Source organism: Mercenaria mercenaria, chromosome 12, assembly GCF_021730395.1.
Source record: "Mercenaria mercenaria strain notata chromosome 12, MADL_Memer_1, whole genome shotgun sequence".
In the NCBI taxonomy this organism is placed as follows: domain Eukaryota; kingdom Metazoa; phylum Mollusca; class Bivalvia; order Venerida; family Veneridae; genus Mercenaria; species Mercenaria mercenaria.
The window spans coordinates 43,655,371-43,674,229 of record NC_069372.1 but is presented as its reverse complement, the minus strand read 5'-3'; the positions used below and the strand labels follow the sequence as shown (position 1 = coordinate 43,674,229).

The window sequence follows — 18,859 nt, the reverse complement described above, 5'->3', positions numbered from 1 at the left end:
TATTGTGGTGATCAGTCTACCATACAATATTCAGGGAATTACAGATGTAGGGAAAGAAACACAACACTGTAATACATAAAGAAGTACTGTATTCTAAATCTATAGGTAACAAAGAAAAATATATAAGTATATGAATATGTAACAATAAAAACAACTGTCATTTTTGTTTAAATACAATATTTACAGAAAGCATTTCATAGATTATGAAAATCACCTTAAAGGGCTAATATTTCTGAAATGTAGGCTTGAAATAAGTCAGTACACAACATTTTTCTTCCTTTGCCTTGTGTGACACAAACTCCCTGAAAATGCTTTCTTTAACAAAATATACAGTGTAACAGAGCAAAATGCAAAAAACAAAAATCCGACTAGATTCAAAACAAGGCTTCTTGTAAATGATGCATACCAAGTTCCATTGGAACTGGATAGAAAATCAATATTCTATGCACTATTCGATTTCAAAGTTCAGGCTGAATTTTATAGCAATAAAGCACCAGTAACTTCTGCATACAGATACAAACTTTATTATGTGATTTAAAAGCTGCATTTCATACCTTTAGCAATATGCCATACATCAAAACTGTGACGAGTCTCAGGCAGATTCTCCCTAATCCATTTCTGAATCTGTAGGTGGCGGTCAGTTATTATTTCTGTTATGGAGATACCTTCTTTCTTCAGGTTGGAAACAGCCCGCTGTAAACCTTCAAGCTCCATGTGGTAGCTGCTCTTAACTTCATTACTCTGCAGAAGAAATGAGATTTTTTTCTTGTGTAAAACAGGCGACAGGCATTATAAATTCTGGATAAAAAGTGTCCCGTCTACCATTTAACAAACTACTGAATTTGTTTGTTCCAACTGTTCAATGTAATTATTATCTTTGATACCAAGTTTACTTATATACGGTTGCTAATTTTGTAAACATTTATCATGACTTCGTTCGTAACTTTACCAGCATTAAACATATCATTCCATTGGGAATAACTAACTTGATGAACAAATGATTGACATAACATGTATTACTTGTAAACAAAAGTCGTCTGCTTTGACAACCAAATTAGGTATGCAGTGAACATTATCAGTTTCAGCTTATTTCATAGTAGACATGGTTTAATGGTTTATCTAAAAAAGAAAACAACTGTACCTGAACCAAATGAATATCTATAACACGTCCAGACTGCATGTCTATCAAAGAATAAGCACCGTATTTAGCAGAATGACCTGGGCTATCAGCTCGTCCATCTCCAGCTACAACAACCTTTCCACCACGGTTTCTTAATGCCGTGAACACTGCTGTCTTATATAATGTCCATACTCTGTCTACAGCAGGCCACAATATAGATCTTTGGTGTTCAAAAAATGTATTCAATGTAATTGTTAAGAAATTCATGAATTCAAACAGTCTAAACACTTTTGTTGGGTTACATCCAGAAAACAAAACAGCCGCACTCAGTAAAATGTTCCCCGCTGGTATTTTCCCCATTTTGGGTTGAGACTCCCATCTGCGCTGATATCCACAAGAGCACTCCTGTCTTATAGCTACATAACTTCCCTGAACCTGGCTTATTTCGGATGAAGAGGAGTGACAACATTCTGGGCAAACTTGGAACAGGGCCAGTAGGTTTTCTTCAAAAACAAGGAACTTTCGTTGTGCCTTTGGGTCAGTCCTGGAACAATCAGAGTGAAAAATTTATAAAGATTTAGCAACAAAATACGCATAGATAAGCAAATGTTAACATGACAAAACATACTTGTCAAGTTTATTGAAGCCATAAATAACTAATTAAATGACCTTTCGATAATTTCAAAATAAACAAAAAATCTGAGTGTCATGCAATAAGAACTTTCTTAACATCAACTGACCAACATGTATGCACTGTTAAATTTTTAAGTGAAATGAATATTATTCCGGGGCCTCCAGGGCAGAGTGGTTTTGCTAGCTAACTTCAAATCACTTGCATCTCACAGATGTGGGTTCAAGCCTCACTTGGGGCCCTGAATTCTTCATCCATCTGGCTTACCGAAGGTTGGTGGGGTCTTCCTCCACCATCAAAGCTAGGAAGTTGCCATATGCTTGATATAAAGAGATAAAAGGCCGTTAGTTGTTGAAAATGTTCTCTTTATAGCTCAGGCAACCTATAAGTGCACAAATGGTTTATTTCTGACCAGCCCTGTCAGAGCTTGTGATGAAGGACAAATGTATCACTGGCCATAGCCCTACTTAGAATGTCCTTGGTATTATGTCAGTAGTAACCAACACCTATTCTTTTGATTTTAATTAAAATGTGATTACATACTCTGTTAAGTTCTGGTCAATATCTGGATCAGGCTCTGTGCTAAATGTATCATCTGCAGGATTGTAGTCTGCATCACTCTCGTTATCCCTAAATGTGGTTGTAAGTGATGAAAAGGTAGTGTTCAGGCCAGGGGAGTTCAGGTTAGTCTCTGGAAGTAACTGTTTCACAGGTGTTGAGCTAATATGACCCACATCACTTTCATTGTACTGACAGGAAGAAGATACCATCTCTGTATGGTGCTTTCTCAATGTCTGTGTACCTGTTTAATAAAAAGTTTTATTCTCAACTGCTGAGGTTGTTTTAGAAAAATATTGTCTTAACACGCAGTGCAACTTGAGAACTGTAATGCGGTTTTAACATACTAATCTGTAAGTATATTGAATCTGTACTTGTCTGTAACAAAATTAGGAATGCTTGTAACTAACACAACAGTACTCTGCAAAAGTTGTCTAAAATCCACCAGCCCAAGGAGAGACTTGTACTTTGCAGAAATAGCATTAAAAGGATCTTACAGTAACAGTGTTATGAATTACAACAGAGTTCTGACACTGTTAAAATACATAATATGTCCCCGACAGAGATAAAAACCTACGTTTTGTATTGGTCCCTGGCTTCTTTGTCTTTAGGTTCACCTGTATACTTTTATGACGTAAAGTGCTACTCTTCACAACCTGAATATCAAAAAATAAAAAGATGTATATTATTCTTATTCTACGAGTATGAGCAATATATTAGTTGTTCTGATTTACTTCCATTCAGTCATTCATTGTCAAGTTGGAAAGTTGATACCTTATAACCTAACCTGCACGGTTTTGACAAAAATGGCATATATGATATATCCTTCAAAACAGACCAAAAATTCTGAACGAGAACATTATTACTGTTACATACTACTATGAATGTGCAATGTGTTGAACTGTGTCATATAAGTGTTCTTAATTTTCCTTCATTATTGATGCATTTTTGTTTAGTGCCTACCAAGACATTAGTAGTAATTTGATATTCTTTTTTTTTTGGGGGGGGGGGGGGGGGGGGGGGGTGTCACTGAGGGGCTATGGAATATGGGGTTATGAGAAATACCAGTACTACTAGCAGATACTTCGAAACATTTGAAGATATAGCTTTAAAGCTTGCCATCAAACTTGAATGCAACATAGACTTAAAAACAACATGCAATGATGTATACCTTGCTTGCAGACTTCCTGGTAGGACAGGCCTCAACAGAACAGGAGTCAGTAACCTGAAATGCAGAGAACAACTGTAAAATTCTCGTGAAAGATAATATACTGAAACTTTTTAGGTCTTGCCTGTAATAATTAGCCACTGTCATTAGGTGCCTCTAAATATTTCCTGGCATTCTTGGATAATAAGTCACACATGTATGCACAATAAGGTCTAAGAGTAACTTCCATCTTTATGCCCCTCCGCCAGGCATTTTACAGGGCAGAACCTTGACTAGCAACCGAATGATTATTTTAAATGAGAGTATACATGCAGAACTCAAACTTACAGAGATGAAAGAGACATGCGGCTCAAAGTCAGACATCTTAACAACTTGATATAAGAGTAACAGTGAAAGGTGGATCAAAGTCAGATCCCTTAACAACTTGACAAGAGTAACACTCTATTTATATGCTGAATAATTGGCAGCATTAGCAGCACCGAAGATACCAATAATAAGTACAAATGTGAATAATTCATTACTTAAAGAGTAAACTGCATTATAGTGTTTAGTATGCTGATGTTTCATACGAAATCAAAGCGTTTCAGCAAATAGTGGTAATGACATATGTTTTATAATTTAAAGAACATAAGCATAAACTCACAACTGTACAGTCCAAGGCGGACTTGTCTAGGGGAGTCTTGTTCATCACTGAGGGCTGGGGTGTAGCTGGGGTCATCTCAGGATCCAAACTATCACACAAGGTTTCTGTTGGAACTGGATGCTGAGTGGTAGTTGGAGATAACTTTGGGATTGGATCTCCAGACATATTGGCTGGACTAAGTGTTCTTTCATGCTGTGGGATAGAAGGGTTTGGTTCAGCTACCTTTTCAACTATAGTGTCATCAGTACCAGACTTGGTAATCTTGTTATCATACTCCTTGAGTATCTGCAATGTAAAGAAAATCTATTACAAACCAAACATCAATTAAAGGAAAAATACAAGACGCAAGATTTATCAGTATTAGTGACAAATGCCCCCAAAGCATGCCTAAGATACTACATTTGTCTGCAATAAATAAATAGAATTAAATTAATTAATGAACTTCACCTTCAACTTGAGAGACACGCAATCATGCACAAAACATATAAAAAGCTAAAATAGTAACTTGCACAAAATGACTTCTTAATCTATATGAGCCGTGTCATGAGAAAAGCAGCATAGTAGCTTTGCGACCAGCATGGATCCAGACCAGCTTCTACATCCATGCTGTTCGCTTTCAAAGCCTATTGCAATTAGAGAAACAGTTAGCGAACGAACAGCATGGATCCTGATCAGACTGCACAGATGCGCAGGCTGGTCTGGACCCATGCTGGACGAAAAGCCACTATGTTGGTTTTCTCATGGTGCGGCTCATATATAAACATAATCATAAGTAATGACTGCAGGCAGAAAACTAATCTGTCAAACTGTGACACTGACCTTGACCCAAGAAATCCAGGTCATTGGCGTGATGTACCATTTGGGTTAGATGAACAGTTGTGCAAAGTTATTTCAAAAATACCTCCATGTGCCAAAAGGTATGGACTGGTCACGAAAAATGTCACATTATTTTTGTGAATGTACTGTGATTTTTATGTGCACCAGTAACAAGTAAACATATGAAACAATCAACTGCATGTCAAACTATACCCTTAGCCTTCTTGTAGTAATTTGTTGTTCTCAGTGTCAGCATTTACTGAGCATGATGGTTGGTAAGGTAAGATTATTTCGATTGGATTAGGAAAGCGAAAAAGGAAGTGTCTAGCCTTCCGCTTAATGGACACCTTGTCTTATCAGCTAGGTTTTTTTTCTAGCAGTCCGGTAAACAACAAGTGTATGATTATACTATGAATTATCATTTATAAATTATCAGCACACACATATCATGTTTGCGACCAGCATAGTTCCAGTCCGGCCAGTTTGCCTACAGTTTCTCTAATTGCAATAGGCTTTGAAAGTGAAGAGCATGGATCCTGACCAGACTGCGCAGACGCTCAGGCTGGTCTGAATCCAAGCTGGTTGCAATCACACTATACCGGTTTTCTCATGGCGCGACTCGAATGTTTCTCTTCTAATATTAAAGCATTGTTAGTTGTATATTTGGCCTGGTGCACAGTAAAGTGCCCAATTCAGCAAAAAATCTTGTAACATAGATCCACCTTTCAAACTATACATGATAGAACTATGAAATAAATTTTATAAGTAAGGCATGCCATGATACAGATGTAAATGTGGAGGTGAACATTTATCATGAAAATGTATAATTATAAAGTCATGCGACAAGTCTGAATAACACTTTTTGCATGTAACGGGTTAGCATCTAAAATTTCATCATTTTTGTAAGATGTCTTACTGAAATTCTATTCTTTAAAACATCTTCACTATTTTGTGAAAGAAAAATACATTGGCTTTCATTTGATTATAACATCATTTACTTCTGTAATTTTGTTTCTCAGAATTTTTGTTTGCATTGAAGTTGTATGGATGTAACACACTAAAAATTTCAAAAACCTATACATAACGAAGTGTAGAAAAAAGTAGTATATTATGGTGCTAGAACATGTAAGACAGCCTTGAAAAGTTTGAAAATATGCCAGCTGTAATAATCAAAGTATCATTTCAGTACATCAAATATAAAAACAAATGTGGTTGGATATCTACTCAAAGGTTAGTCTGTGACTAAAAAGGATTTTAACCCTTATCATGCTGGACACGATTGATTCTGCCTTTGTGACCAGTGTAGCTCTTGATCAGCCTTCACATCCTTTAAGTCTGATCAAGATCTGCACTGTTCGCCATTCAGTCAGTATCATTTTGGTAAGCACATCTTTTTAAAAGTCAATGGTACTGTCTGAATTGAAAAATGGACATGTTAATTACAGAAATTTAGCAGGGTAAGGGTTAATCCATAATGTCCGCCCCCTACCATAAATTTCATTAGGGTTTTGAAACTAGAGATTTCCAGCACATTTTATTACATATGGTGACCTGAGTAACTTTCCCAAAATTTGCTGGTTTTAACATCATATCCAGAGAACTCTGTCCCTATTTTGTCCCTAATTACAATTTTTTTTTTTGAAAAGCTACCATAAACAATTGACCCCAGCTGCTGGTGTCCTATTGTATATTTCATGTCTTTTCATCTAAAAAATCAAGGGTCATAAAATGCACCTAAGTCATTCCTAAAACAACATAATTAATAAGTGACCTATTGAGATGGCAACAACATGCCATAAAACACAGGTGGCCACAGAAGATCACAAAATCACACTGTCTCCACAGGGTGCCAATACACAAGGGACCATAAAACCCCAGAAGGGGATCTACTTGATCAATATTGGTTCTTTATAATCCTGTGTATTGTATATAATTAACCCACTAGTAAGGTTTTTGCCTTTCTTTGCCAAGGACTTCCCCCTTACATACTGGCTCTTGAAGATTCACCATTATCATAGCAACTGATCTGCTTTTAGCTAAATGTGAAAAAGAAAGAGAAAAAGTCTTCTTTTTTTAAGAGGTATGTAATGAAAAGGTTATATTATGAATGTGATGGAGAGACATTTTTTTCAAATAAACATCAATTTACTAAAGTTGTTCTCATATAAATCTTTTCAAGATATAGCCTCCTACTTTTTTGAAGGACTATGTGTAATAAAACTTAGTATATTAAAAAAGGAAGTAAGTAATTCTCAAATCTATTTATAAGAGACAGTCTATAAAGAGGCATATAATTCAACCAAGAAATATAAAGACAGGCTGTTTATAGATTAACTGGTACAAGTATACAAAAAATGGCAATGAGTTGAGGTGATAAATTTGCAATCAATGACAGAACATAAATATGTTTTAATGTTTTTTTGTGCCATTGATTAATCTGGCGAACATGACAGATCCAGCATCATTCTCATGTAAATTAGTATAAATGAAATACTTCAATCTCACTAGCTTTTTAACTGCTAAATGAATACAAAATGTAACATAAAATTTGACGTTTGAATGCCAAAAAGTGTTTTTGGGAGATTGTGTGCTTGCTCTTACATGAACATTTATGATCAAATGTGGTGGACAATTCAAATCAAGCATGACTAACCATCCCATGCAGTTGTCCCTGCATGGAGAACTGGGCAAACCGTCTAATCTAATATTGTGCAGTTAGTCCAAATAATTGTACTCAAGACCAGAATATTGTTACTAATTTTCCTGGCAGTTCGATATTCCCCTCCGTGTACAAAACTACAAACTAGGAAAAGGTTCAAAGTGTGGTGGAAAAACTTTTTTCCTTTTCGAATGTAATGACCAACGAATTTCGTCTGTGGAGAATCATGTTAAAATACGGCAACAGATTAAAAAAAAAAAGTAATATCTGTTAGGTAGACAATAAATGGAGTTAATCTGACGCATACATTGAATTGTGAAGGTTAAACTGTAACTACAATGCTTGCAAATGTCAGAAATTTAAATTAAAAGGCAGCCACTCGGCGCCATAAGCTTGCCCAGGCAGACAATGTGAAATACCAGAATGCAAAATCTGTCTACCCGAGACGTCAGTTATATTAACACTAGTCTACTGTGCAGTGACAATAATACTGATTTATATATCATGTAAACCACACATAAACTAACTTACTCTGGCACATTCCCTCTTTCTGAATGCACTTCTCAACACAGGCTCTTTCTGTTTGTAATTGTCTATGTTTTGTCCAAATAAAGTTGGAATGGCAGTGACCTCGAGTTTAGCCTTGTAACTCAAACCTTCCTTCCAATGCAACCGCGTGGTAAGTGTGAAACACTCAATTCCAAAGTGTTCGCTACAAACAAGCTGTGCGTTTTCCGATTTTGATTTCGGTCCACTCCATCCAGCCCGCGAGAAGCCAGTTCCCGTAGCTTGTAGAGCCTTTATCCATTGTTCTCGAATTGAAGAGTCTTTTGGAAATTGGTGCAAACTAATGTTATTACCACGCTTATTCGTGCACCCACCTACACAACACTGTGCACCTGGCATCGCGAAAAATATCCAATATTTGTTATAATTTATAGTTATTTGTGAATGTAAACACGCTTTCTATATGGCGAAGAATATCCGGGGTACTGCTTGTGACGTCACACGGAAATTTCCGATCAATATTTGCCGGAGATAACCGACGCTCGATTTGGCCAGGGAGGTAAATCGTACAGGTAAATTATACCTGTAAATTACAGTTATGGGGATGGTTATTTTTTTTAAAAAACTTCACCAAATTTATTTATGGGATATATAGAACGATTCTGTAAAATCATAATTCTTCATCCAAGGGGCCCTTTAACTTTTTTTATATTTTGATATTTCGTTTTTGCATCAGTGTAGTTGTAGTGTTTATGAATAATACATTTGTAGTTATTTTAGCTAACTTTACTTGTTCATTTTTAAAGAAAACTTATTTAAATAGTAAGAACAAACATAAACAATTGTTTAATACTAATATTGATTCGTATGTGTACCATGAACATCAATCATGAACTTTTTCAACGATTAAATGACTTACGTTCACGGTACTATTTATTCTTTGTTGTCTTAATTTTTATTTGATACAAATGTGCTGGTAGAGTTCTGGAAAGAAATGAGCTTATTGAGCAAATCCACATAATACATGTATTATGAATGTTCGCAGTTAAATGATATCGCACTTTTAAACGATAACAAATTTGAAAATACCCATGTCCTTGACACAACCTTGAATTTTAATCAGTTTAAAAAAAAAAAATCAGCGACAACACTACTGTGAGGATATGAAAGATCAAAGTTTTTGAAAATGATTCTCTAACTTCAATGGCTTTAATTACAAATATTAAAATAGAAATAATGAAATAATTATTAATGTCTATCTTTCAAAATTTATTTGTTCGTTTCAGTTTGTTTTTCATTCTGTTATAGGTACATGTTGCAATTAAACTTATTACTGGCTTTCTTTGTATTACTTACCGTTTAACCTCATTATTTCAACATCATTTTGAATAGGTAAAGTCAGGCACTCTATTAGTAGTAACTATTTTCAACAAGTAAGTTCCAATTTCTCCACATGAAATAACTATTTCGTTTAAACGAAATAAAAAAAGTCTCACATTACCTAAGTGGAAAAAAAGTGCGTGACATGTCACTTTAGGGGCACCGTAAAAGTAAGACAATAACAGACTCAGTTTAATAGAGCATGTTCATGAACTTAAGTGGATCTGTATTATACATTCACATTGAATGGTTCCTATGATCTAGATTGGCATCAGTCTTTAGAGTCCAATGACAATAAAATCCTCTCTTACAAATTCCTCTTTATGAGCATATTCTAATATTTTACATGCCCTCCCATCTCTGACACTTACGAGAATTTTCGTGTCAGTTTAAGAGAATAAAAATGTTAAGGAAAAGATTTGTTCTCAACAGACTTTGTTACTCTGTTTATTTCCCAAAGGACCTGCAAAATATAGCAACATTGAGTTTTAAACCGTATAACATTACGAAAAAGGAATGGACGCCACGCCACCTGCTAGCCATTTTACTGCAAATTTTATGCTAAGCCATAGAGTGTTAACCCTTATCATGCTGGGCACGATTGATTCTGCCTTTGCGACCAGCGTGGATCTTAATCAGACTGTACATCCGAGCAGTCTGATCAAGATCTGCACTGTTTGTCATTCAGTCAGTACCTTTTCGGTAAGCACCCCTTTTAACAGTTAATGGTACTGCCCAAATGGAAAGATGGACAAGATAGACTTTTTTTTATTGGAATTTAGCAGGGTAAGGGTTAAGAAACATTGAGATCAGGCAAAAAATATATATTTATGCAGCCATAAAATACACTGTGAAATAACAGTAACCAACTGGCAATTGAATAAAACACAACTGTCAGATAAAAGAAAGGCTGATCAACTACAAGACATAAATGTACAGAAGTAAAATGTCTTATCCCACTAAAAATATCAAACACCCAACACAAAGCTTAAAACAGAATCAGAGAAAGTAGAATCTTAGCAATATTCAATTCATTAAAGTCACAGAACATGTCTGCAGATAACATGGTCTGAGAAACAAAAACGGCTCATATACTTGTCCCGATATGCGTATATCTTTTGTTACTGTAACCTGTCTTTAGGCCGACAGAAAAGGATAAATAACAATTCAACTGAAGGAGTTCAAAAACTAATTTTCATTTACAATTGGGTGTACTAGTATTTTTAAAAAAGAAATAAACACAATTAAAAATTGATCAGCCAAGTCAAAATGTCTTAATTGTTTTAAAGTTTATACACTTCATTGATTTCAGCATAGTTAAGATTTTTTTCGAAAAAATTTGTTTACACCAAGGGTGTTATTTTCTCTATAGAATAACATTCCAGACACAAAAAATAACCCTTATATATGCGTGTAGGTGTAGTTATATAATAAAAGAAGTTTTGCGATTTTATTTTCAAAAATTTACAAATGTAATGCAATTTTAGTTACCCATTAACTTGGCATATTTACAGATGGCAATGAGACGAAAGTGTAGAGCTTATGAACAAGATCGGAAGGTCAATGTTACAGCAAGGTCAAATTTGTCCGTCAAATTTTATGCTCAGAGCATAACTTAACTCAAAATTATTCAAGGTAATAACTATAAAGTTATATGTGGATGGTAATGAGGTGTTTTGAGGAGTGCAACAATCAATATTACTTATCCCGCCCCGTCCACCACTGCAAAAAGGGAAAAGAAAACAATCAGTTTCAGTTTCTTATGCCTTAAATTCTATCACCGGTGACTCACTAAGTCACCCAACCCCTACCCACTGCCACATTACATCCTCCACTCCCACCTAAACTTAACTTTTAATTTTTTTACTTCCTCCACATCTCCTCGTTCGGTCACATATGACCCGGCTTTACAGAGTTCTTGTTAGTTTCAGTTAAATCCAGGTCTAGAATAAGGATATTAGATAAAATCCAACTTGATAATACATATTCATAAATACCTATGTTAGCAAGTCCTTCAGGTGCTAGATCCGTTTTAAGGTAGAAAGACCTTGTACAAATGTAATGCAATTTTAGTTACCCATTCTCGAAATACTCAAGGTTATATTTCAAACAGGAAAAATACCCAAAACTTATTGCGGTTTGTTATCAGTTGGATTCGATGTCAAATTACACTAAAATGATTTTCCGAAAATATAAATTGTGTGCAAGCCCATACTTCCGCACCATGCTTTCGCGATGTATTATCAGCGTTATTACCCGAGTAAGAGGTCGTAAAATACATTATCAATTGTTTTAAGATATTTTAATTACTTTTCTAAAGCGGACACAGTTGCGGATCATTATACTTTAATGTACATTGACGTACAATTCACATGAACTGTTTAATATAAAATCCTTTTAAGAGGATAACGATTTTGCATATGTCAAATCAAACTTATTTCTGGAAGCAAAAAATGAAGACAACGCCTCATAAAATATGGTCATCGTTATGGAGAGCAGTAGCATTGCGCTTTGTATGTATGTAATTTTATAAAGGTATCCAATAAAGCAAAAATAAGCAAGTTATGTATAACTATGCTATGATATATATCAAATATTGATTCCTGGTAATGTCATATAACTTTGGTATTATTTAAAAGTGTATTGTCTACTGAAAAAGAACATACAAGAGGGCATTATGGCCCAGTATCTCTCACAAGAGTTTAGTTGCTTGCTTGAACTGTCAAAAGTTTATACTAAACAAGTTAAATGAAGATCCATCGAGCAGTTACTAAAAAAAGTCTTCTATTATCAGCTCTAGAGGCCCTAATAAGGGCCAAGCTAACAAACTTGATAAAGATCCATGCCAAGATGCTACAGACCAGGTATGGTGTAATTCTAACCAAATTATTCGAGAAAAGTATTGGAATCTGTATGAAAAATCATAAATATGGCTTCAAAAACAAAAAGGTAGGCGAGTAGGTCATTGTAAAGATTATTCAAGGTAACAACTGAAATCTGTTAAATAATTGTACAGGTGGTCCAAAAACAAAGAAAATAGATCCATAGGTCACGGTTAAGAATATTAAAGATGGGTATCAAAAGTTATATATGTGATCCAAATGTTTATGCTGTATCTTCAAAAATAAAAAAAAGTATGTCAGTAGGTCAAAATAGAAATCTGCAACGTGGCTGCCTTCTTAGAAAAACATATTATATAAACTGGGGACCATATGCCACTTTTCACAGAAGGCAGGGAATAGGTTCCCCCGTAAGTTTAGAAGAGTAAATCAAGCTGGATATTTACAAATAAAATAAATTTTCACATTTACCTTCTTCAGTTTTATATCCTGTTTAAAATTGCAGCACCTTTGCATAAAAGTTGTGATTATTTCTTTAACAGAAATCAATCCCTGAATTGTGAAAAAAATGCGTTACGTAATAAATGTATTACACAAAGATAACAATTTCTTAAGAAACTTCTTTCTTCTATTTGAAGATAGAGGAATGTAAATAGAGTAACGGTAAACACCGAAATATGCGAGTATTCCTACATTATTCTGCATGTGACTTGATATTATACTTTTTCAGAAAAAATCAAGTACTGATAACGAAATGAATGTAGTTTAAGATAAAGCTGTCTGGCGATATTGTGAGAATTATCATGCGACCTAAAGTCTACAGCTTTAGATATACCTAAAACATCTAAATTCTTTACGCTTTATTCGCGACTTTTGTATTAGTCACCCTGTCTGAAATGTGACCCGTAATAGCAATCGGCAATTTCCGGGCAATTACGTATTGTCTCTTTACGCTTTTGGCATTTCTCGTACATGATCGTTAGAAAGGCATTAAAAGCCTTTAAATGCACGAAATACGTTTATTTAAATAAAACATTTACTGAAATCAGTGTTCTCTTTACTTACCCTTGCGTTTAAATGTTCCCGTCCCTATATTGGCGGCAAACACATTTAGCGATTGGACACATGGTGGAGATGATTTATTTTGGCACAGCTAGTAGTAGCATAACAAAACTGTCGCAAAATTAAGTGTGATACCGGTATTTGTTTAGGGTACACTTGAATAATATTTATTTCTCCTTACCTGGAGGCAAGTCCCTTTAACATTTTCACTCGATGACAATTCCCTGTTTACTTATTACTGTATTAACTTAATTAATTATATTATCATTTAGGAAAATGTGGCTGGTGACTAATTCGATATAAACATGTTTATTATTTGAGTGAAAGAATTACTTATCTAGAAAATATTCACATTTTACTTACTGACAATTCATTGTAAGAACGGTAGATGTGTTCACTAACACCAGTTATAAATAATAAATCTGATTATAGCAGGGCCTCTTCAACTGAAACCTTTAGTCAGTTTATTTAGTAACAATTCGATAAAAAGTGTCTGTCTGTCTGTCTAAAGCAAAAAAATCGAACACTCCCTTATTATGAACTCTTGTTTGATCTGTGTAATTCCAAAATGGCAGGACGTTTTTGTTGAATACGGGACAGAATACCTCCAACATACCCAGAAAAGCACGAAATACGAATTGGAAAAACAAGATGGTTGTACATCTTTTGCCTTTTAACATAACATTCATATCCACGATCTCTTTTGTTTGTTATATTAAAAATTCTACATAAATTCGTGTTCTATGCTCTTTGAAATTTAAGGACGTACGCTAGAAATCTGGGCAAAGAAATTCTATTATTGGGAAAAATTTCGCCCATCTCATATACAGGGAATTCTAGCGTACGCCTTTAAACCTAGAAATATAAGGAACATCAAAATAAACACCAGGACACATACTCATAAGATAAAAATCATAATGCAGATGTGTTGTTCGCATACTCCAGATGCATCACCGATGACGAAGAGAAAAGATTTAATGCGACAAAATTTATTAGAACACTGCATTCAGACTGACATGTATCTTAAACTGGAAAAAAAGTGTGTTTTTATGTTGAAAGGTCTACAGGTGCCAACAAGGTCTTAGTACTCAGAGAAAACATGTAAATCTAAAATTGGTGTCAAATTGTTTTTTTTTTCTTTGATGTTAGCATTATATAAACCATGTTGTTCACATATTCAACAGGTTGGTGTCAGAGACCACCAATTCAAAAAAGTACAGGGAACTTAATGGGAATGAGGTAAGTGTGTACCTGGGAATAAGGTAACGTCTGTGCATTCTGATTGGTCAGTCTTGTAAACAAACCCAGGAAGTGATTATTTTTTCAAAATTGATATTTTTTTCTGCATTTACAGTATTTTATCATACATTTTGATAAAATTTGCTACATTTTATGTGTATTGAAAAAAAGTTTTATCAAACGAATTTCTCCCGCAATGCCAGGAGGTCATCTCATTCACAAGAAAATTACTTAAATAAAGTACCACTATTCATATGTTTTCCGTCCGATATTTTGGTAGAACTAAGATAGTTCTTGAAAAACTTAGATATACATGTTTCGATGTATGGAAGGCCGTACACGCCATAATGTTACAATGTAAGTCTATGGGAAAACAATTGGTGGTCTCTAACCTTGGCGTAAGTCCGAACTGAAAACGTAAAGTTCATACTTAATGTGATGTACGTGTAAACAATCTGCATTTTGTCTGAATAAATGACGACAATTATCCAACAAAAATGGTAAGGGACAATACATTAGGGTCCAATTCCTGCGCCCCTCTTCAGGTATAAACAACATATCATTTTGAACGTTTAGTTCATGTTAAAAAAACATAATTTGAAGTCGTATACTGTTTCTCATGTTTTATGTGTGCATGGGAAATATAAAATAGAAACAAAAATATTATTCTAATTTCTATGTGCTTTCTCAGATTATCTAAAATGAGTAAAATGTTAAAATTACGCAGTAACAATTAAATTGTTATTGGTAACACATTCAGATGAAGTATGGTCATATATTGAAAGCAAGATATTATCATCAATATCAAATTTATAATTCTGTATTTCATCTTTATATTGATCATGTCGAAGCACTTTTTCTCATGAAACCTTCGTCCTAATTTTTGCCTGTAACCATTATTTTTGTGTTTTGCAATTGATGGTTGTCTGCGTATAAATCTGTTTGTGACATTGCAGTTTCAACTTTACATTTCAGGGTATAAAATTAAGTAGCTAATTTAAGTAATTTCTTTTCACACAAGTACAATTTGGCATCTTTATAATTTCTCAGTTAAGACAGTTGTGTTCGTTTGAATTAAAATTTGCAAAGAAATTTACCGTCATTTTTTGTTATTCATAGTGTTTTACACTTTTTGGACAGATTTTCTGTTTACGCTTACATCTCCTTAACTTCTTTGACCGTGTGGTATCTTACATCCTTCAGAATTAATTGTGTGTGTCCTGAAAAATAACAAATTTATTGACTGGGTTTTCATGTAAAAGTAGTTAAATTATTGTCTTTATAATAATAATGATAACGAATAAGGACAAGCAGAAGAATATGATTATGCTTATGATATAGATGATGATAATTCGTATTTCATGCTAACTGGTGAAATACTGAATATTATCAGCGATATTTCTCTATCTCACTTACTGTGTCGAACTTCCTTTCTTTCAGGAAAAAGAATATCTCCCTTAATTACATTCCTTCGTTGCCTTTGGAAATAGCCATGAACGACTCTTATACAGCTAATACAGTACATAACAAGCTAGCTGTACTAGATTTTTTCAAAAACGTAACAGTATTGCTTTAGAAATTTTACCTTGGTTGCTAAAGATTTCTCTGTGTTTTTTTCCTCCACACGTTTTAGTCAGTATGTACGCTATCGATATTTGGTGTAGGCAAATCTCCTGTAGAATACAAAATATAAAAATGGGGTATGGGTAGAAAATATGCGGGGATATTTAGGGATAAAGCAAGGATGCATATTCAATAGAGTAATAAAATCCATAAAGCATAGAATGAATGCACGCAAAATATTAGCACACTCGGTTTGATTGAGTCTATTCATGAGAGGTAATGATAAGTGCAATACCTCTCACGCCCCGCACATGCTTAAGCGGAATTCTGTTACACAGATTTTAAATAGACTCTATGATCTCAAAGAACAAGACAATATAACAATGAATCAAATAACGGGGAGACGTTTTACAGCCGTCACACGGCTCTTAAAGATTGCTGTTGTGAAGTTGATCAAATCTGTAAGAAGATCCTTTGAAAGAATGAATGCATCTAGGCAAAATAGTAGAAGCCTCAGTTTGACTGACTCTGTTCATGAGAGGTAAAGTGCAACACCTCATGCGGCCACCTAGAACCAGCTTAAGCGGAATTCTATTACACACATTTTGAATGGACCACACGGTCCCAAAAGACCAGGAACGCCACGTTCCAAAAACACAACCTAGAATAGACGCGCACAAACTCAACACACACGCACGCACGAACGAACAAACACAGAGACACCTAGGACAAAACAATGTTGTAAATGTTCGGTACCTAACCTCACTAACAGTAAAAAAAAGGAAAAAAGAAAACGGTGTTGGTGGATGGAAAGTTGGTTAACACAAAAATATTTACTAGTCCAAAACATATAATATGAACAAGACAAATAGTAAGTTTAAAATAGTGACAGAGCCTTGGAACAGATAGCTTATACTAATTTATTTTTTCGCTCGATTGTGATGAAAGCTTCAAGCTTACTTGAACCACTCTTATTCTCGGAAAACCGAGTACTAATGTCATATGAGAAGGTTTGAGCATGACCCCAGAAGGACTCGAAACCATGACCCACGGATTTAGCAACTACCACTTTAACCACTAGACCACAGATCCCCTTAGTAACCTATATAATGGAACCTGGAGATTGAAACAGATTATGGTTGTGTCAGCATCACACAATATTTTCAACAAGTTAAAGCGTTTTTGATGTTTAACAGACTTCAATATTTTGACAAAATCTTACATTAAATTAAAAAAATGGCCAAAGTAACTGTTTCTTTACATTACCTTTAGGGGGAATTATTGGCGGAGCTGGTGGTTTCGCATCAGGACATGAGTCAGTGTATGATTTTATCAAAGTAAGGGAAGCGAAAAAGAAGACAGAAAAACGAATAGATATCTATGATAAAGAAAGAAAAGAAATCCTCGAAAAATGTAAAGATATCTCAGATAACGTTTCGGAAATATTGAGAAAGAATTTCCTTCCTGAAGTAACTTCTGGAGAAAACTTGTGGTAGGATCTTGTGAAGTAGTCACTAGCCTTGGCTGGAAAATGGTATACACTACAGTGACAAGCGTCATTCGGATAGGAAAAATAGCCGATATTACTGGCGATGTCGCTTCGGCTGCTGTCCCGATGGTTCGCTCGCTTGGAGACACAGCTCTTTATATCGCTGATGGAGCTGTTTGTGCTGCGTTCATTTTCGTTGGTTTATATAGTCTGGTTTCTAATTCACTGGAATTGCACAGTAATGAAGCACATAATAACTCGGAGAGATATATTGTCAACACTGTAGTGAAGAAATGTCCAACGCCAAATGAAATAGATAAAATAATTAATGACTGTCCAGCTGCTTTTTAATAGAAAGACAAAGGCTGTAAGTTTGCTTTTAAATGAAAAGAAACATACCAAATGAAGAAACAGCTCTAACAGGAGATATTTCTTTTAATTAATATTCTTTATGATAAAATTTTGTTTCAAATTAAAGTGTTTTCAGATCAGTATGATGTAAACATTTCTTTATGTACAACAATGAATTGAACAAAGCAAAGAGGAAACACACTAGATTTAAGACTCGGTTTTATGTCTTGAAGAATTATGATTCACTCCGCTTAGCGGGAACTGGTCACAAGACATGTGTACAAATGACATATAATCAATGGATTGCGAAAGATGATTTAAGGTAATAATTGTCACAAACTTTTGTAAACGACAAATATTGACCATGAATAATTCAAACACTTTTAAAGATTGCATAATTTTCTTATACATTTTGATAGCGAAACATAGTTTCTATTATTGTCAGCTTTTTAAAATAATATCTATGATAAGATACTTTGGAGTCAAAGAACGCATCATAATGGTGGACACGGTTTAATAGAGACTGTTCATGAAAGGTCTACGTACATTGAGTAACTTGTAACATTTATTTTATGAAAAGTATACAGACAACAGAGTTTAAAATCTTTGTATGTTCTGATGTTTCAAATAAATTTTCTGTATATCTTTGGTCCTTAGATCTTTATGTAGATTATATTTGAAAAGGAAATGGAACTTGCATATTTCATTTTGTTACTTTGAATTAATTACCTAGCTATATCAAATATATTTTTCATTGTAATCTAGTTACAACTACTTTGAATAATTATCCCAAACACTGTCATTCTTTCCGACATTAATAGTAGTTTTAAGCG

The 18,859-nt window shown here is 34.5% G+C and overlaps 2 protein-coding genes across 3 annotated transcripts in view; both read right to left on the bottom strand.

The window, feature by feature from the left end:
* Positions 1-13,009, bottom strand: part of LOC123533308 (neuroendocrine convertase 2-like) — a 67,788-nt gene extending 54,779 nt beyond the window's left edge. Inside the window, exon 1 of one of the 2 annotated variants that reach the window (XM_053519903.1) lies at positions 12,794-13,009. The gene's annotated coding sequence lies outside the window, so the exon portion shown is untranslated. Of the gene's footprint in view, positions 1-11,479; positions 11,635-12,793 lie in introns of those variants that run through there. The other variant, XM_053519902.1, reaches the window with a different exon arrangement.
* LOC123526782 (uncharacterized) lies at positions 62-8,796 on the bottom strand. The gene is made up of 7 exons (XM_053519904.1): positions 8,127-8,796; positions 4,121-4,405; positions 3,481-3,534; positions 2,887-2,965; positions 2,295-2,553; positions 1,142-1,664; positions 62-741 (listed from the first exon to the last, which is right to left on the bottom strand). The coding sequence occupies exons 1-7, from the start codon at positions 8,499-8,501 to the stop codon at positions 535-537; spliced, it is 1,782 nt and encodes a 593-aa protein (XP_053375879.1). The 5' UTR covers positions 8,502-8,796; the 3' UTR covers positions 62-534.
* Positions 13,010-18,859: the final 5,850 nt, after the last annotated feature.